We start from the raw sequence: 16808 nt of genomic DNA, 5'->3' as shown, positions 1-16808 counted from the left end.
AGTCAACCCTTGCAGAAGGAAATACTTGACAAAAAAACTTGCCATGCACTGTGCAGATAAACTAAACGGGGAAGAGAAGATGGGGAGCCCATCTAGACTTATATGCCCCGCCCCTCCGTTTCCATAACATCTGCACACTTCCTGAATATTAATGCATTTATCCGCCCAATACACTGTTCTCTTCCCTCTGTGATAGGGAAATTCTATTTTCTCCCTGATATAGGAAAGGAGGCACTAGGTGAGTTGCTTAAGGCCACACAGGAAAGACTGCGGTGAAGCTGTGAAATGAATGCAATCCTCCTTAGTCCCAAGCCCGTGCCTTAAAGCTGACCTATAAAAGGATTTTTTTTCTCCTCATTAAAACTAGGCTTGTGCACTTGCTTTGCTTTTTGATAATGTGGCAAAAAACCCTGAATGTTTTTGGTTGTTTAGGTTTCTCCCTGCTTATTTCTTACATTATAAAAAACAGTGAATGTGTCAAGTCAGGTCTTTCCTGAGTAATAAACAATAATATATAATATTAGTGTTATGGCAGCGCCTAGAAATCCCAACTAAGATTGGGCCCCCACTGTGCTAAAAACTGCACAAAAACACATGATAAAAGACAGTCCTTGCCACACAGAGCTTACCATCTAAACAGTAAAGACAGACATAGGGTGGGAGGGGAAACAGGCACAGAAAAATGTACTGATTTGCCCAAGATTACACAGCAGGCCAGTGGCAGAACCAGAAATAGAACCTAGCTCTCCTGATGACTGCCTGTCCACTGCCCTACCCACTAGACAACATTGTCTCTCCCAGTTTTGTTGGAGGACCTCTGGGCACTTTCAGCATTGTTTATTGTAAACTCTCACCACGTTATTTGAAGAAGTGGGAGAGATGACTCTAATGAAAGCTTCCTTTATTTAACAGACTATTGAGTCACTGAAGTTAAATAGGTCTTAACAAAAAAACAAACATTGTTTAAACAGTACAATTAAAAAGCCCATGCCACTTCAACTGCTCAACTTTCGCTTGTTTCACCCTTGTGATGTCACCATTTTACTAGATATCGAGCCATTATTAAATCCTCCAGCCTAGACATAATCGGAATGTCTAAAGAAAAACACTCTCATGCACACATACACACTCACTTCCGAAATCATATAAAAGCCAAAAAGGGCACAAGCCAATTTTTCTTTTCCTTTGCAGGTCATCTTTAAATCTAGGATTACTATAAATCTACCCACCTCTTCTACAATTCTCCTGAAACTGGTTTAAACTTCGGATTGTCAAAAGATACTTTAGAAGGCCTTTTATAAAACAGATGCAAGGTCGGAGACTGGGAGAAATTAATCACCTGTAAATGCCTCAGAAAGCGAGGAGGGGTACAGAAGTTTTAGGATTGATAGGTAGCCACAGTATTTTTATATTTAAATACTAGCATCAATTTATTTTATTTAATAAAGAAACAGTCATTTATTAGTCATAGACATCAAGAGTTGGAAAACACCCACTTATAATACTGAGTCCATTCCTCAGCAAGTGCAGGAGAGAGTCCTCAGAGGATGCAACCGATATCACTTGATAGTCCAAGTGACCCTGAGAGGGGGCACAAATCCAACAGCACAGAAGCTCAATACAGCAGGCAATGTTACCTGAGCGAGCAAGTGTAACAGGATCCCTGCTCACCCAGCCAAACAAAAATGACAAGGTTTAGAAAACCTGATCTATGAGGAAAGGGTAAAAAAAACTGGGCATGCTTAGTCTTGAGACACAAAGACTCAGGGAGGACCTTCATGTACATTAAGGGCTGTTTATAAAGAGGACAGTGACCAACTGTTCTCCATGTCCACAGAAGGTAGGACAAGAAGGCTTAATCTGCAGCAAGGGAGATTTAAGCTAGATATTAGGAAAAGCTTTTTAACTACAAGGTTAGTTAAGGTCTGGAATAGGCTTCCAAGGGAGGTTTTGGAATCCCCATCACTGGAGGTTTAAGAACAGGATGGACAAACACCTGTCAGGGATGATCTAGGTTTGTTTGGTCCTGCCTCAGCACAGGGGGCTGGCCTTGATGACTTCGAGGCCCCTTCCGGCCCTACATTTCTATGCTTCATGATACCAGTGAAGGGCCTTGTGCTCCCCAGTGCTGCCATATTTGTGCTGTACGTGTTTTTAATTGTGGTCAATTGTATATAGTAATCTATTGGAGGCTAAAAGTATTTCCCAATGGAGATAACTACATGTTAAATTAATTGAAGTATGTTTGAGGTTGCAGTTTAAGAAAGCTTGCACTTCTGCTGCCCACATTGTACCTGTTCTGTGGACAGAGGACTTTTGGCTGGCAGTCCAGCACCTTTCATAACCACTAGGAGGCTAATTCTTTAAGGTGCTGAGCACCTCCATTAAGGTTTTGAGACCCCTCAATACCCTTTCACTTCAACAGGAAACGAGAGCCCACAGCACCTTACATAGTAGGGCATAATTCAACCACAAGATACTAAGAGCTCTTGTGAATAGACAACAGACTACAGGAAACACCCATGGGACCAAATTCTGCTCTCATTCATGCTGGTGTAAGCCTAGAGTAACTCCACTGACATCAGTGCAGTTACTCCAGATTTACACTACTGTGACTGAGAGCAGAATTTGGCACATGGTATCTTTAAATAGCCCCAAAAGGAAAGGCAACCACAGCTTTGTTTAACTGAACAATACTCAATCCCAGGTGATCTGAAATAGAAACATAATGCAGCACCACTCACCCTAAAAGAGAAAGTCAACACACATACAAAAATGAAACTGTATACTATTTTGGGACATGCTTTCAACTCAGCCCTGCAGATCAGTACTCAATTTTGAACTGTGCAAACGCTATAGGAGAGATACTGTATGGCAGATAGAAAAACAAAAAAACCCACGGTTATTTGAAAACTGAGCAAAATTGAGAAAGCATCACTGAAAAAACAACAATCATAGTCCCCCATGATACCTTTTTCAGAGCCAGTTCTCGGAGAGTAAGAGCAATATTAGAAACTCTCTCACACTTCCTTGGCTCCTAAGAATCCATCCCTATTTCAGCCACCAATGATAACAGTGTAGCCGGTGCAGGTAGCAATACTGATAGTTAAAATTGCCCAACACGTCATGTTATTAGACCCTATTGTCAGTTGCTTATAACTTTGCCAAATTTTAAACATTCAGGCTTAAGTTTTTCATGCCACGTGTCTGCCTAAGCTTGATTTATTTATTTTAAGTTTCTGTTAAAACAGCTCAGTCATTTCTGAGAACGAGGTTAGAGAAAAAACACATTGTTGCACATGATCAGCAGATATTTAAGAGCTTGGTGGCTAAATTCCGTCTTCCCTGAGCACACTCAAGCCTCTCTCAGCTCCTTGTGCTGACCAGGCCCCACACGCACCATCCCTCCAGAGCGATTGAGCATGCTCCATCCTAGGGATGCAGGGGCTGACTCTGCATCTGTTACTGAAACAGGTACTGGAATTGAGAGCAGGAGACTCTCTCCTGCAATTTCAATGCTTCCCCCCTGCTGGGCCCAGGCAGTCGAGAAAAGGAAGCAGCAGCCTGACTTACAATGCAGGGGGGGGTGACTAATGGGGGGGGAGGTTTGCAGGAGCCAGAGGGGGGAGGGAAACAGACAGGGAGAGAGGAACATAGCCAGAAGGGGTATGAGGAAGTAGCAGTGAGGGGCAGGAAAAGGGGATGGGGATAGAAGCTGGTGGGAGAGATTGGAGAGGAGAAGAGGAGGAGGGGGCAGGGGAAGGTGGCAGGAGCCTGGGTTGCAGGGATAGGAGGAGAGCAGGGCAGAGTTGGGTGACCAGATATCCTGATATTATCAGAACCATCCCAATTATTGGAACCATCCTGATATTAGGGGTTTTGTCTTATATAGGCAACCTAATACCCATCCCGATTTTTCACACTTGCTATCTGTCCTAGGGTGACCAGAGACAGGCTGTGCATGGAGGGTGCAGGAGCATAAGGGTGTATAAACTCGAGGTAGCACTCCCCTCTTTTAACAGCACCTACTACTGACTTCAAAGGATTCTGTATCAGGAAACATTGGGTTTGCTTTGGTGCAGTTATATCGATGGCTGAAATCAAGGGTAATTTCAAGTGTGGACAAGGCATTAAAAGGTTTTATTTCCCCTCCCTCCACATGCAAACAGTACGTAGAGCTACATTTAAAGTATTTATTTTTAAATAAAATTTTCTTAAAGGAACAGAAACTGCATCTCCCCCCCCCCCCATGAAAATTAAGCATAAGGAAAAAAAACCTCCCAAAATATTAGGTTAATCCATACGCATATGTTCAGAGAAGTGGAGAAAAGCAAGAAAGGTTATAGGTAGAGCTGGACAAAAAAACAGAGAGAAATGTTTTCAAAAAACTTCACCTAAAAATTGTCTGTTTAAAAAAAAAAGAAGAAGAAGAAGAAGAATCAGCCATTTCTGGTAGTTATGAACATCTTGTGCTTGCTTCCTATTTACAATAGGAGTCTTAATGGCACTTCAGAAGCATAAAGGGGTCTTAAAATGACTGTAAATGTTAGATTGCCAGAGTAGTGTAAATGGGCCTCAGTTTAAATGAAAATTAACCCCCTCCCCATATTTTCCAACTGTTCTTCATGTTCTTCGCCTTCTTATATTGTACATTAATTTTTCATTTATATTGCAACTTCAAGAGTCAGTGGCCCAGTCCTACAGCACTGGCAAATTTGGAGATTTCCATTGTGTTATAATGCAAATCTTTGCCCAAAAGTAGAATGTGGATCAGTTTCGTAAACTACAGATCCAGCTGTAGCCCGTGTGTGAAATAAAAGCAACTCTCATTCACTTACCTCTGAACTTCTTAGGTGGGTTGGCAAGGTCACCTGCCTCTGGCTGAACCACACATCTGTCATCCACTAACCTAGAAAAACAAACATGTTAAACATTATTTTCACTGTTGTCATATGTATGTTTGTGTAGACATATCCATGACACTTAAGGTAGCAGGGTTCTCACATTTCCATTTCGAGTAAAAAACATGAAAACCAAAAATCACAACCTGTATTATGTCAGCACAAGGAAAGAACAAATATCTGTGCTCTCCTCTTGCATAAGAGGATTTCTTTTATAGCACTAATTCAAAGCAGCTATTTCAGATCCCGCTTCATTTAAAACTGGCCAAAGTCCCTTTCATTGCAATGTGCATGTTGATATTATGTGCAAAACTCTTAGCTTTCATTTTCAGTGGTACATTAACCCTGAATAATAAACAGTCTGCCTCTGGGCAGCTCTCAGATTCTCATAGCCAAGCTCCAGAGCCCTGATCCAAAGTCCAGTGAACTCAATAGAGTGATTCCCACTGACTTTAATGGGCTCTAGATTAGGCCTTGAAGAGGAAGGCTGAAGCACCCATGTTTGCAGCATGAAGAAAAGGATTTAAAGCGCTACATTTAAAGTACAACTTGCTAACTTTGGCCTCAGTTCTGCAAGCAGCTCCATGCAAGCCAATCTCTACATCCACACAGCGCCTCTTTAAATTCATCAACGGCAACAGGGCTCCTTGCTGATGCAGGAGTTCATCCAGGAGGCTGTTTACATGATTGGAACATATGTTCTTTGGTGACTTGTTGCTGCCCAATACTTCTTCCAAACGCTCCCAGGGGAAGCGATGATGAAACTTTCTTCCAGTAAACTCACAGGATAGTGAAATGTTGGACAGATTGTGGACAGCCCTTTACAAATATAGAATTTTGTATGATCTGCAGGCCGCACCTACTTGAACGCCAAATGACAACATACACTTGAGTAGGTCTGATAGTCTATGATCACAGTGAGAGTATATGTGTGCCCTCCTGTTGCCGCTAGTGGTTGGACTATCTGAATGGAGGTGCCATACAAAAGATATTACACTATTTTACTCCTGGGGGAATTCTGCGCCACTGCACATGCGCAGAATTAATGTCCTCTGCAGATTTCTTTGCCTCCCCACAGAAAAATGACTTTGAGGGGGAAGCAAAGGAAAGCCACAAGAGAGGTCATGTGACCCTCCCCAGCAGTATGTTTTGGGTGCCCAAGGCAGCCGGCAGAGAGGTAAATCACTGTGGGACAGGGGGCGGGACTGGGGAAGACCTGGCTGGTGGCTCTTACCCTTCGCTGGGCTCAGCTGTTAGTCTCGGCTGGGCTAGGGAGGATGGGACTTCCCCTTCCCAGCATCCGGGGCCAGGTCGGACCCCCCCGCAGATTTCTCCCCAGGCTGCAGGAAGCTCCGCAAACTCCCCCACCCTGCTTCCTGTGCCCATCACTCCTCAGCTGCAGGGGGAGGGATCACTGTACAGGGAGCTGCTCCCCCCCACCCACTAGATCCTCCCACCAAGCCTTACGCCTCCCAAACCCAGAACAACCCCCCATCGAGCCCCACTCCTCCCTGAATCTGGACCACCGCAATGAGCCACCCACACCTGGATCCTCACCCTACTGAGCCCCAACCAGCTGCACCTGGATCCTGATCTCACTGAGCCCCACTCCCCCAGTATCTGGACCCCCCCCAGTAAATCCCCCCCACCCAGACCACCCTACTGAGCCCAAATCACCTTCACCAGGACCCCCTGCAGAGTCCTATTACCGCTGCACCGAGAATGCCCCAAAAGCCTCTGTGCATCCAGATCCCCCCTGCACCCAGACCCCGCTCCAAACTACCCACACCCAGATTGCCCCACACAGAACCCTCTCAACACACACCTGGATCCCCCCACACTAAGCCCCTCCACACTTGGACTGTGCCGGGCTGAGCCTGTCCGCCCACACCTGGTACAGCTGACACAGAAGGACAGGGCCCTAAGGTGTTTCTGGGGCAGGCCTAGTCCTTGTGCTGTGTCAGGGTTGAGTGCAGCCTCACTGCTGAATCTGTGTCCTGGGTGGGATCTTCAAAATGATCTCCCACCTCTGTGCAGCCAGTGGCCTGTGCTCCCCAACGCCATGCTGGCGCCTCCACGTTTATTTGACAAATACAACTTGAAGAATTTTGCAGAATTTTAAAATATTGTGCACAGAATTTTTAATTTTTTGGCGCAGAATGCTCTCAGGAGTAACGATTTGCCCAAAATTAAGCAGATGTGAATGGTATCTATTAACTACCCAAACATATTGCCTTGTACATTATGGTGGGGACAGATCCCAGAACTGTGAAGATAAATTGAATGATTCTGTCACAGAAGCCACAAAATGGCATTTGTCTTTATTAGCCAGGAGGCTTTTTTAAAAAAATATGAAAGACTTCTAAAATATAAAGTTAAAACTTCAAATTTTCAAAATAAACTTTGTCTTTTAAAATGCTATAATAATTCTGCGCTGTTCTGTAGTCTCTCTTCACACTGGTTAGGCCATTGGTGTGTTGAGATCACGGCCTATCATGCTGACCAATATTCTCTCTGGTATATTCTTTTCTTGCATCCCCCCCTTTGTATCCATCTGTTGTCTCTTGCCTTGTACTTAGATTGTAAGATCCTTTGGGCAAAGACTGTCTTTTGTTCTGTTTGTACAGCACCTACCACAACTGGGCTTTGGTCCAGGACTGGGGCTCCTAGGCTCTACAGTAATACAAATAATTAATAATAAACTGAGCATCTCAAAGCACTTTATAAAAATTAGTGAACTGTAAGTCACAGCACCCCATGAGGTAGCCAATTATTATCTTCCCTCTATCAATTAACCAGATCTTAGGTGAGTTGCCCCGCGCTACACAAACATGCTAGTGGCAGTACCAGAATTAGAACACAGAGATCCTGCTCTCAATTGACTTCTCTAACCATTAGACACTATTCCCTCTGAAGGTAGTACTCGTAATAACCAATTTCTACAAGCATAAATTAACTATAACTATTACATACATTATATATGCCACCTGTTCTGCATATAGCAAGCACAGACATTATTTTGACTCATCTCCTAGACGGATTGATAGTGATATGTAAATTGGTGCCATCAAGACAACATAGTCTTAAATGCATATAACCTATTATTGATCTAATAGTGCTTTGGCAATTTGAATTAAAGGACTGCAGGATCAGGCTGATTACACTGTTAATATTTCCTGATTTTGTCATCTTAATACCTTAGTTTTTTATAATTTCCATTTTTCCCCTCTAAATAGAGAGGTGTGAAATATAGGTCTGAATCTTTGGTCACATAGACAACAAGAACACATTTTCATATGCTAATGTGGGTTCATATGTTTACTCGAAAAACAAAGTGGTTGTCATGACATTTTGCAAGTGAAATAAGAGTTTAAAAATGACTACGCCCATTTAATAGAAAAACCATTAACCTTAGTACTGTTCTTTATAAACAAATTCAATTTGCCTTCAGGAAGTCTAGTGTAAACAATCTGCCCCATTTAAAACAATTTCACAGGAAAATCATACTTAAGTAAACTCTGCTACCCTATCAGTAGTTGATGGCAGTTCTAGGAGCTTTTCTGGGAGAAGGCATCAGACAAAGCAATATCCGTAGGCTTAGCAGAATTCATTTTTTATTTCTTTCTAATTTCAATGAACAATATTTACTTTTATCTGAGAAACAGATTGACAGAGCCAGAAGAGTACCCAGAAGTCACCTACTACAAGACAGGCCCAAAGAAAGTAACAGAACGCCACCAGCCATCACCTACAGCCCCCAACTAAAACTCCTCCAGCGCATCATCAAGGATCTACAACCTATCCTGAAGGACGATCCCTCACACTCACAGACCTTGGGAGACAGGCCAGTCCTTGCTTACAGACAGCCTCCCAATCTGAAGCAAATACTCACCATCAACTACACACCACACAACAAAAACACCAACCCAGGAACCAACCCGTGCAATAAACCCTGTTGCCAACTCTGTCCGCATATCTATTCAAGGGACACCATCATAGGACCTAACCACATCAGCCACACCATCAAGGGCTCATTCACCTGCACATCTAGCAATGGGGTATATGCCATCATGTGCCACATGCCCCTCTGCCATGTACACTGGCCAAACCAGACAGTCTGTATGCAAAAGAATAAATGGACACAAATCTGACATCAGGAATCAGAATATTCAAAAACCAGTAGGAGAACACTTCAATCTCTCTCATCACTCAATAGCAGACCTAAAAGTAGCAATTCTTCAACAAAAAAACTTCAAAAACAGACTCCAACGTGAAGCTGCATAACTGGAATTAATCTGCAAAGTGGATACCATCAGATTAGGCCTGAACAGAGACTGGGAGTGGTTAGGTCATTACAAAACCTAAACTTAATTTCCCCAATACTAATTTTTCCCTCCTATTACTCTCACCTTCTTGTCAACCGTCTGTAATGGGCCAGTCTCTTACCATTTCAGAAGTTATTTTTCCTCCCTTGGTATCCTGCTGTTAATTGATTTATCTCGTTAGACTGACCTCACACTTGGTAAAGCAACCCCCATCCTTTCATGTATTTATACTTGCTCCTGTATTTTCACTCCATGCATCTGATGAAGTGGGTTCTAACCCATGAAAGCTTACGCCCAAATAAATGTGGTAGTCTCTAAGGTGCCACAAGGACTCCTCATTATTTTATCTTTAAGGGTTTTTTTATTTTTATTGGGTTTTATTTTTAAGATTTTGCACTATTTTTACAGTTATTGGAAATTAAGGTGGGAAAGGGGTAGAGCTTAGTGTTAGAGCAGCATTGACAGTGGGGACACAGGGAGCTCCCTGCAAGGCCAAAGGGCCCAAGACACCAAGGCACAAGGTGGGGAGATGCTGCAATCCTAGCCCAACAGATCAAAGAGCCCCAGCACGGACAACAATGGACCCCCCAGCCCTGGAGGTTCCAGCCCCACGGATGGCTCCCATACGCCTGGCTGGTGAGTGAGTGAGCCTTCCCCACTCCTTGGGCCTGCAGAGATCAGGTGTCCCCAGCCCTGCAGCAGGGAGCTCTAGGCAGCCGGGCTGTCACAGGAGTTAGCAAGCAAGCAGGCTCTCTGTACTGCTGCAGGGCTGGTGACACCTGATTCTTGCTGGCACAGGCCGGTAGCAGGGGGAGAGGCTGCACTCACACCAACTGATGCGGGGGGGGAATATTCCCCCTGTCAATTTCAGTGTACCAACTGAAAATGACGTTTGCCAACACCTATCGATTAAAACCTGATCCTGACAAGCCTAAGTATCTGGTTCATTCAGACGAAGAGCCTGACTCTGTTCCCACTCAAGTCGATGGGAGCTGTGCCACTGGCCACAATGAGAGCAGGAGCAATCTGTCAATACGCACATGCATTTCCCACCACCAGGCTGCTGGTGTGCTGAGATCACAGCCTCTCACATGGACCGATATTGTCTCATTGCTTCCTTGTACTCTCCTGTCCATCTCCACCTGTTGTCTCTTCTCTTATACTTAAATTATAAGCTCTTTGGGGCAGGGGCTCTCTTGTTCTGTGTTTGTACAGCCTCTAGCACAATGGGGTCTTGGTCACTGACTATGGGTCCTAAGTACTATAGTAATACAAACAATACAACAACAAGCAGCTCACTGGCATACGAAACAAGAGCAGGCCGCTCAGATTTACCTTCACTCCCAAAAGCAAAAGTAAAAAACAACTTACAAACAACAACTATGGAAATCAGCAGTTAACATTCAATGAGCAATTTGACAGTAGAGCCCGAACTACACTTAAAAGTTCTCCTAGAAGAGCTATGTTGGTTAGCAGTATGGGGGGTGGGGAGGGAGGGATGACAGGGACACAAACCCCACCGCAAACCAGTAAGGGCAGATGCCGGAGGGAGTGAAGTCTGGCTCCCAGTTCCCGGAAGCATCCAATACAGAGCTACGGGTATGTCAGACTCACGCTAGCAGGGCTTGAGCTAGCATGGATGTTTCAGCATTAGCGGCGGCTCAGGCTAGCCAGCAGAGCTCAAGCCCACCTTTCCCCTTCCCCCTGGATCTGAGCTTGGCTGACTAGCCCAAGTCTCCACCGGTGCTGCAACATCCCACACTGCTATTTTTAGCATGCTAGCTCAAGCCCTGCTAGCACGAGTCTGTCAACCCGGGCTGGGAGGCTCGTTCCCAGCTACAGTGCAGGAAGCCCCCAGGAGTTTAGGGGCAGAATTTAAGGCCTCCTCTGCTGCAGAATATCTTCTACTCTAGCACAGGACCAATACTAGATTCCTCTGCTCACTGACAGATAAAAGGGGACAGGATCTTTATAATGTTTTATTCTATAAACATTCTACTATCTCTGCCCTTTGAACGGACTGGTAGAAGCCAATGTCCAAATCCACCTATGATTCTGATCTTCTATTCTGAATTCACTTAATCCCACAAAATTTGAAACATTAGAGTAGAACCTCAGAGTTACAAACATCAGAGTTACGAACTGACTGGTCAACCACACACTTCATTTGGAACTAGAAGTATGCAATCAGGTAGCAGCAAGACCACAAAAAAAAAAAATACAGTACAGTACTGTGTTAAATGTAAACTACTAAAAAAAAAGGGAGGGGTGGGGGTGTTTAAGAAAAGATTTGACACTGTAAGGAAACTGTTTCTGTTCTTGTCTCACTTAAATTAAGATGGTTAAAAGCAACATTTTTCTTCTGCATAGTAAAGTGCCAAAGCTGTATTAAGTCAATGTTCAGCTGCAAACTTTTGAAAGAACCACCATCATGTTTTGTTCAGAGTTATGAATAACCTCCATTTCCAAGGTGCTCGTAACTCTGAGGTTCTGCTGTTTTTGTAAAAATGTTTAAAGAAGCTATTTCTAAATATTTTAGTCTCAAAACTAACCCAACATTTTCTCCATGGTTTTCAGAACTCGCACCATAAGTAGGGGATTTGGGGTATGATTTTCAAGGATGCTCGTCTAATAAGACCTCAACTGCAGCCTTAACTAGACAGAGAGACTGTTACCTTCTCCATTATAGAGCCACATCGTTACAGCAAAGTAACACACGCAGCTACGGGCTAGATCCTGCAGGGTGCTGATTACTTCCTACCAGATGCCAAGCACCCTCAACAGCCATTTTTGATAGGAGTGGAGGGCACTTAGCAGTTCTCATGATCAAGGCACTGAAGCATAATAGAAAGTAAACTTTAATTAACATTAGTCACTCTCTTTTGTATGTTCTGGGAAGACAAAGATAAAATGCCATAAAGTTGTATTACAGTAATTAGTGACCACAATCACCCCTAATGTAAATGGAGTTGCACCAAGGATTAATTAGCCCTCAAGCTACATACAAGATTTTTCAATTACGCATGCAATACTCTTGGTTCTGCAGCCCAATACCCAGTTTAATACAGTTTTAGTTTGACACTGTACTGCATACAACAGGCTGACTGGCTGCTCTTTCCATTCCAATATAATTCAAACTATTTTTAAGATCATGATTTCTCAAACGGAAATCTTTTTTAGATCTTCCAGTCTACGAAGCCCACTCCTTGGGAATGAAGATTCTTGGGCACTAGCTATGCTAGACATTGCTGTAAGTTCCCCAACCTCTCCAAATCGGGAAAGGAGAGGATGGATGGCCCAGTGATGAAGGTGCTAGCCTGAGACCTAGGTTCTAGCTCTGCTCTACTACAGACTTCCTGTGTGATCTTGGGCAAGCCATTTAATCTCTCCCCATCTATAAAGGGAATATAGTTATACTAATACTTTTCTCCTACTCTGTGCCTGTCTTGGATACTTACACTGTAAACTCTTCAGGGCCTCAGGGCCCTATTTGTACAATGGAGACAGTAGTATTTCCCTACCTTGCAGGGGTGTTGAGAGGATAAATACATTGAAGATTCTGAGGTACAAAGATGGTATGGTAACGGGGGGCCACATAAGGGTACCTAAAAATGGATGGTACATCATCCAGGAAAGGAGATGGAGGGATTACAGAGTAAATCTCTGGATGCTTGGAAGAATAAGGGGGAAATACCTGGTGTGGAGGAGGAGCCATGTTCACCTTTCTAATTCTGGTCCACACCTTCTGATTCTTAACAAAAGAGCCCTTCCCTGGCATTCTATCAGAGAAAAAAGAAAGGGCCCGACTCACCACTGTCCCACACTTTATGCGTGTAAAACGTTAGCAAATGAGAATAGTTGTGGTTTATACCCACTTTATACTGGTCAATGTGCACAGGGCGCAGGCAATGGGGACTCAGACCCTAACTCCTTTAAAATAGATGGGAGTGTGATTGGACTCTTGTTAAGAGTGGAGTAAAGGGGGTGAATAGGAACAGGGACTCCACAGGAACCACCCCTACATTTCCACCCTCACAACAACGGAGTTTCCTACATGTGGCATGGTGGGCTTTCACCATGAGCCTGAATTGGTGTTCTAAGAGTGCAAGAAATAAATGTGCATAACTGATTTCTATCCCAAACCTCAGTGACTTTGATTATTGATTATTTGGAATGCCTAGAAGCCCCACCCCGATCAGGGCCTCACAAGCACTATACAGACACATAGAAAAAAAAAAGCCCTTTGTCACGATGGGCTTAGGGTCTAAACAGACCAGAGAGATACAGGGTAGGAAAAAGTTATCACTCCCATTTTACAGGGGGGACATTGAGGCATGGAAAGATTAAGTGACCTGCTCAAGGTGACACAAAAGTCTATAGCAGAGCTGGGAAATGAACCCACATCCGCTGAATCACAGTCCAGAGCTTTAACCATTGACCACTTTCTCTCTTGCAAAACATCTTACAACACCGCACAAAACCTGGACTAAGTTCCAATTTGTCCATATAATATATGGACATTTTTCTACATCTCGGTCCTAAAGAATGTTCATGTATCTTTTAAAAAAAGTTCAGTAATCACTTGCTTATTATTTTTATTATATACATATACATACACACACACACACACACTGATTATGAAGGCACTGGTCATGCCTCCATAATCAAAATATATACTTCCCAAACTTACAGCACTTACTCCGAGTACAGAATCAATATTCCTAGCCTACATTTCATAAATAAAAAGATAAAAAGCATCTGTTGCTTTGTTACGCCTAAAAGACTCTGAAACATACTAGGTCGCTGCATTTGGTTTTCAAACAAACAAAATGATTCATTTTCTGTGTGCTTGCAAAATAATTACTTTAAAATGCATGATGTTAATAATAGTCCTGACTGAACCAATGCAATACAAGCACCTTTCAGGTTCAGAGCTTTTTAACTACTTCCAAAGACATGAGCTGATTTTTTTTTAATTTCATTTGTTTGCAGTTTTGTTTTATAGTGCAAATAAAGAATTTAAAAACCTGGAATGGGGAGAACGAGCTGGCTACATTATACAATATACCGAGCTAACTCTTTAAAATAAAGTTGTAAAGCAACTATTTTAGCTATTCTATCATCAAGGAAGTTTTGGCAAGCTTAAAAAAGCTTAATAGCTTTATTCTTTTGCTCACTGGAAACAGACAATACTGCATTGTACTGTATATTGTAATACAGAACATAGCAGGTACAACATGATTCCATTTCAGCTCTGCACATGTTGACTACTTATAGGAGACAACTGAATTTTCTGCTTGTTTATGGCATGATTTTTATTTGTGCATGTTCTTTTTAAACATAATAAATACCTGTTTTATGTACAATGCCTATGAGTGGATGCTGTACACCCATTTTTTCTAACTGTAGTCATTAAGTTGTGTAGTAATACAGTGCAGCCTAAAATATACCATCAGAGCTCCAGAAGACAAGACAACAGTTCTGCAACTGGACCTTTACTTACACCCCCTACATTCAGCCATTATGGAAAAAGATTCTGAAAGCAACAATATAATGGGGATCTCTTATCCTGGGTCCCAATCCTGCTCCCAATGAGGTCAGTGGAAGTTTTCCTATTTACTTCAGTGGGAAACTGTTTTGAGAATCTGGTCAATTCAGTACAATTGGCCACTATTGCATTGCTGTCTCCATGCTACCGTGTACAATACCAGGCTACGCAAAGATGGAAACCTTTGAAAATAATGATCTATATGCCTAGAAGATACAACGTACTCCTCATTGTCCATAAAGCCAAAGTCTGCAGGAGATTTCCTCTTCCGTTTCCAATGGTTCCCCATTCATTGGCTTTAGAGGGGGGTGTTAATTTTTAGGAACATAGGAATTGTCATATTGACTCAGAGCCCTTATCTATCTAACCTAACATTCTGTCTTGACAGTGGCCAGGACCCAATGCCTCAGATGAAGATTCAAGAAGCCTGCAGTAGGTAGTTATGGAATAACCTGCCCGCAGGGAAAGTTCCTTTGTAATCCTCATTACTGAGTTTTTGGCTTATGCCCTGAAGAATATCCCTTCCAGACATTTGTTTAAATCCTACCTAATGTAACTCTGGATGTTCTCATTATCCATCTCTGGCCATGTCTACACTAGGAGCACTTTGTTAGTACAGGAATATTGGTACACCATACTGGCAAAGCACTTCTAGTGTGAACACAGCTTATACTGGAAAAACTCCACTCGGACCTTATGCCTGCACAGCTACACTGGTCAGAGCTCACACCCCTTCACAGCCTGGACTGATACTGCTGTGCCAGCAGAAAAGTGCAGTATAGATATGGCTCACATGTCAAATCCTATCTTGAATTCTACTAAATTCTCAACCTCAATGATGTTTCGTGGCAATTAATCCCACAGGTTAATTGCACACTGTGTGAAAAAGTATTTCCTTTTATCAGTTTTACATTTGCTGCTTTTCAAGTTCATTCAATGTCCTGCCATTTTTGTACTACAAGAACAGAAGTGCTCCCTCTACTGTAATATCATTCATTATGTCAAACACCTTTATTACAAACTTTCTTATTCTCCTAACAAACAGACCCCATCTTCTCCTCCACCCCCAAAGACCTCCTTCTCCCCTGGAATTATGACACAAGTCCAGAGTGAAATCCCATAAATCCCATCTCTCTATTGGGGAATACATCACAAGGGGGCAGCGGGAGGGTTTCAGCAGGGATATGTGAAGGGAGGAATTCTGTTTCAAGAGGTGGGGTCTGAAGCAGGAGTATGGGTATGGGAATATGCATATGGGGCAGCAAGAGTTAGGTGGTGTACATGAGTGGGGCAAGAATGAGTGGTGGGGGGGAGCTGGAATGGGAATAAGAGCAGGAATGGTTAATGATGAGAGGGGCAGGTTGGTTGGGGGGTAAGGAACGTGTGCTGGGGAAGTGGCAGTTCTTTCATGAACTGCCAAAATGCACAGGGCCAGTTACGACCTGAAGGCACATCCTTAACTTACTTTGAGGGACTTATGGATGATATGAAAGGGCCAAGGAATTTTATTGTAGCCGGGTAGTTAATTGAAACTACTACTGAAACTCACACACACACGTACGTATTCTGGAAGCCCATAAGGGACTTAGAGCTCCATACAACAGGGCAGGCTTAATACCTTTACTTACTCTGAGTAGTAAGTCTTGCTCCTCAAACAGTTTGGTACACAGAGAGCTTGAGACAGACAGTCTCCTCCTCACTCAGTTGCTCAGCTTTCACTCCCTTAGCCCTTAAGGTTATGGTTTCACTCATTTTCCAATGAGCATAAGCCTGGTCAGCACAGGAAGAGGGGACATTGTTGACTATACCTGTCAGCAACAGGTGCAGCTGGACAGTTTAACTACAAGCATAGCCAAGGACAAGCCATGTTCAAGACACGTCTCCAAGACGACCTGCCCTCAACCCCTTCTCACACATGAATAGCCTGCCCTCAAACTTTCCCTGCCACAGAGGGCCTCTTTTGCTCCACCCTTACCCCCATCACCGTCCACCCAAACACACAACACCTAACTCAACCACCACGCCATCACACAG

General features: G+C 43.3%; 1 protein-coding gene across 1 annotated transcript in view; it reads right to left on the bottom strand.

Moving 5' to 3' along the window:
• The window catches only part of ITPR2 (inositol 1,4,5-trisphosphate receptor type 2), a 350183-nt gene that overhangs the window by 284049 nt on the left and 49326 nt on the right, over nucleotides 1–16808 (bottom strand). The window contains exon 2 of the mRNA XM_084631622.1: nucleotides 4839–4909. Coding sequence (XP_084487748.1) covers nucleotides 4839–4909 — 71 coding nt within the window. The remainder of the gene's footprint in view (nucleotides 1–4838; nucleotides 4910–16808) is intronic.

The sequence above is a fragment of the Lepidochelys olivacea genome, assembly GCF_965140295.1.
Source record: "Lepidochelys olivacea isolate rLepOli2 genome assembly, chromosome: 1".
Taxonomy (NCBI): Eukaryota; Metazoa; Chordata; order Testudines; family Cheloniidae; genus Lepidochelys; species Lepidochelys olivacea.
The sequence above is the reverse complement of the archived record's forward strand: the minus strand, read 5'-3'. Positions and strand labels throughout refer to the sequence as shown.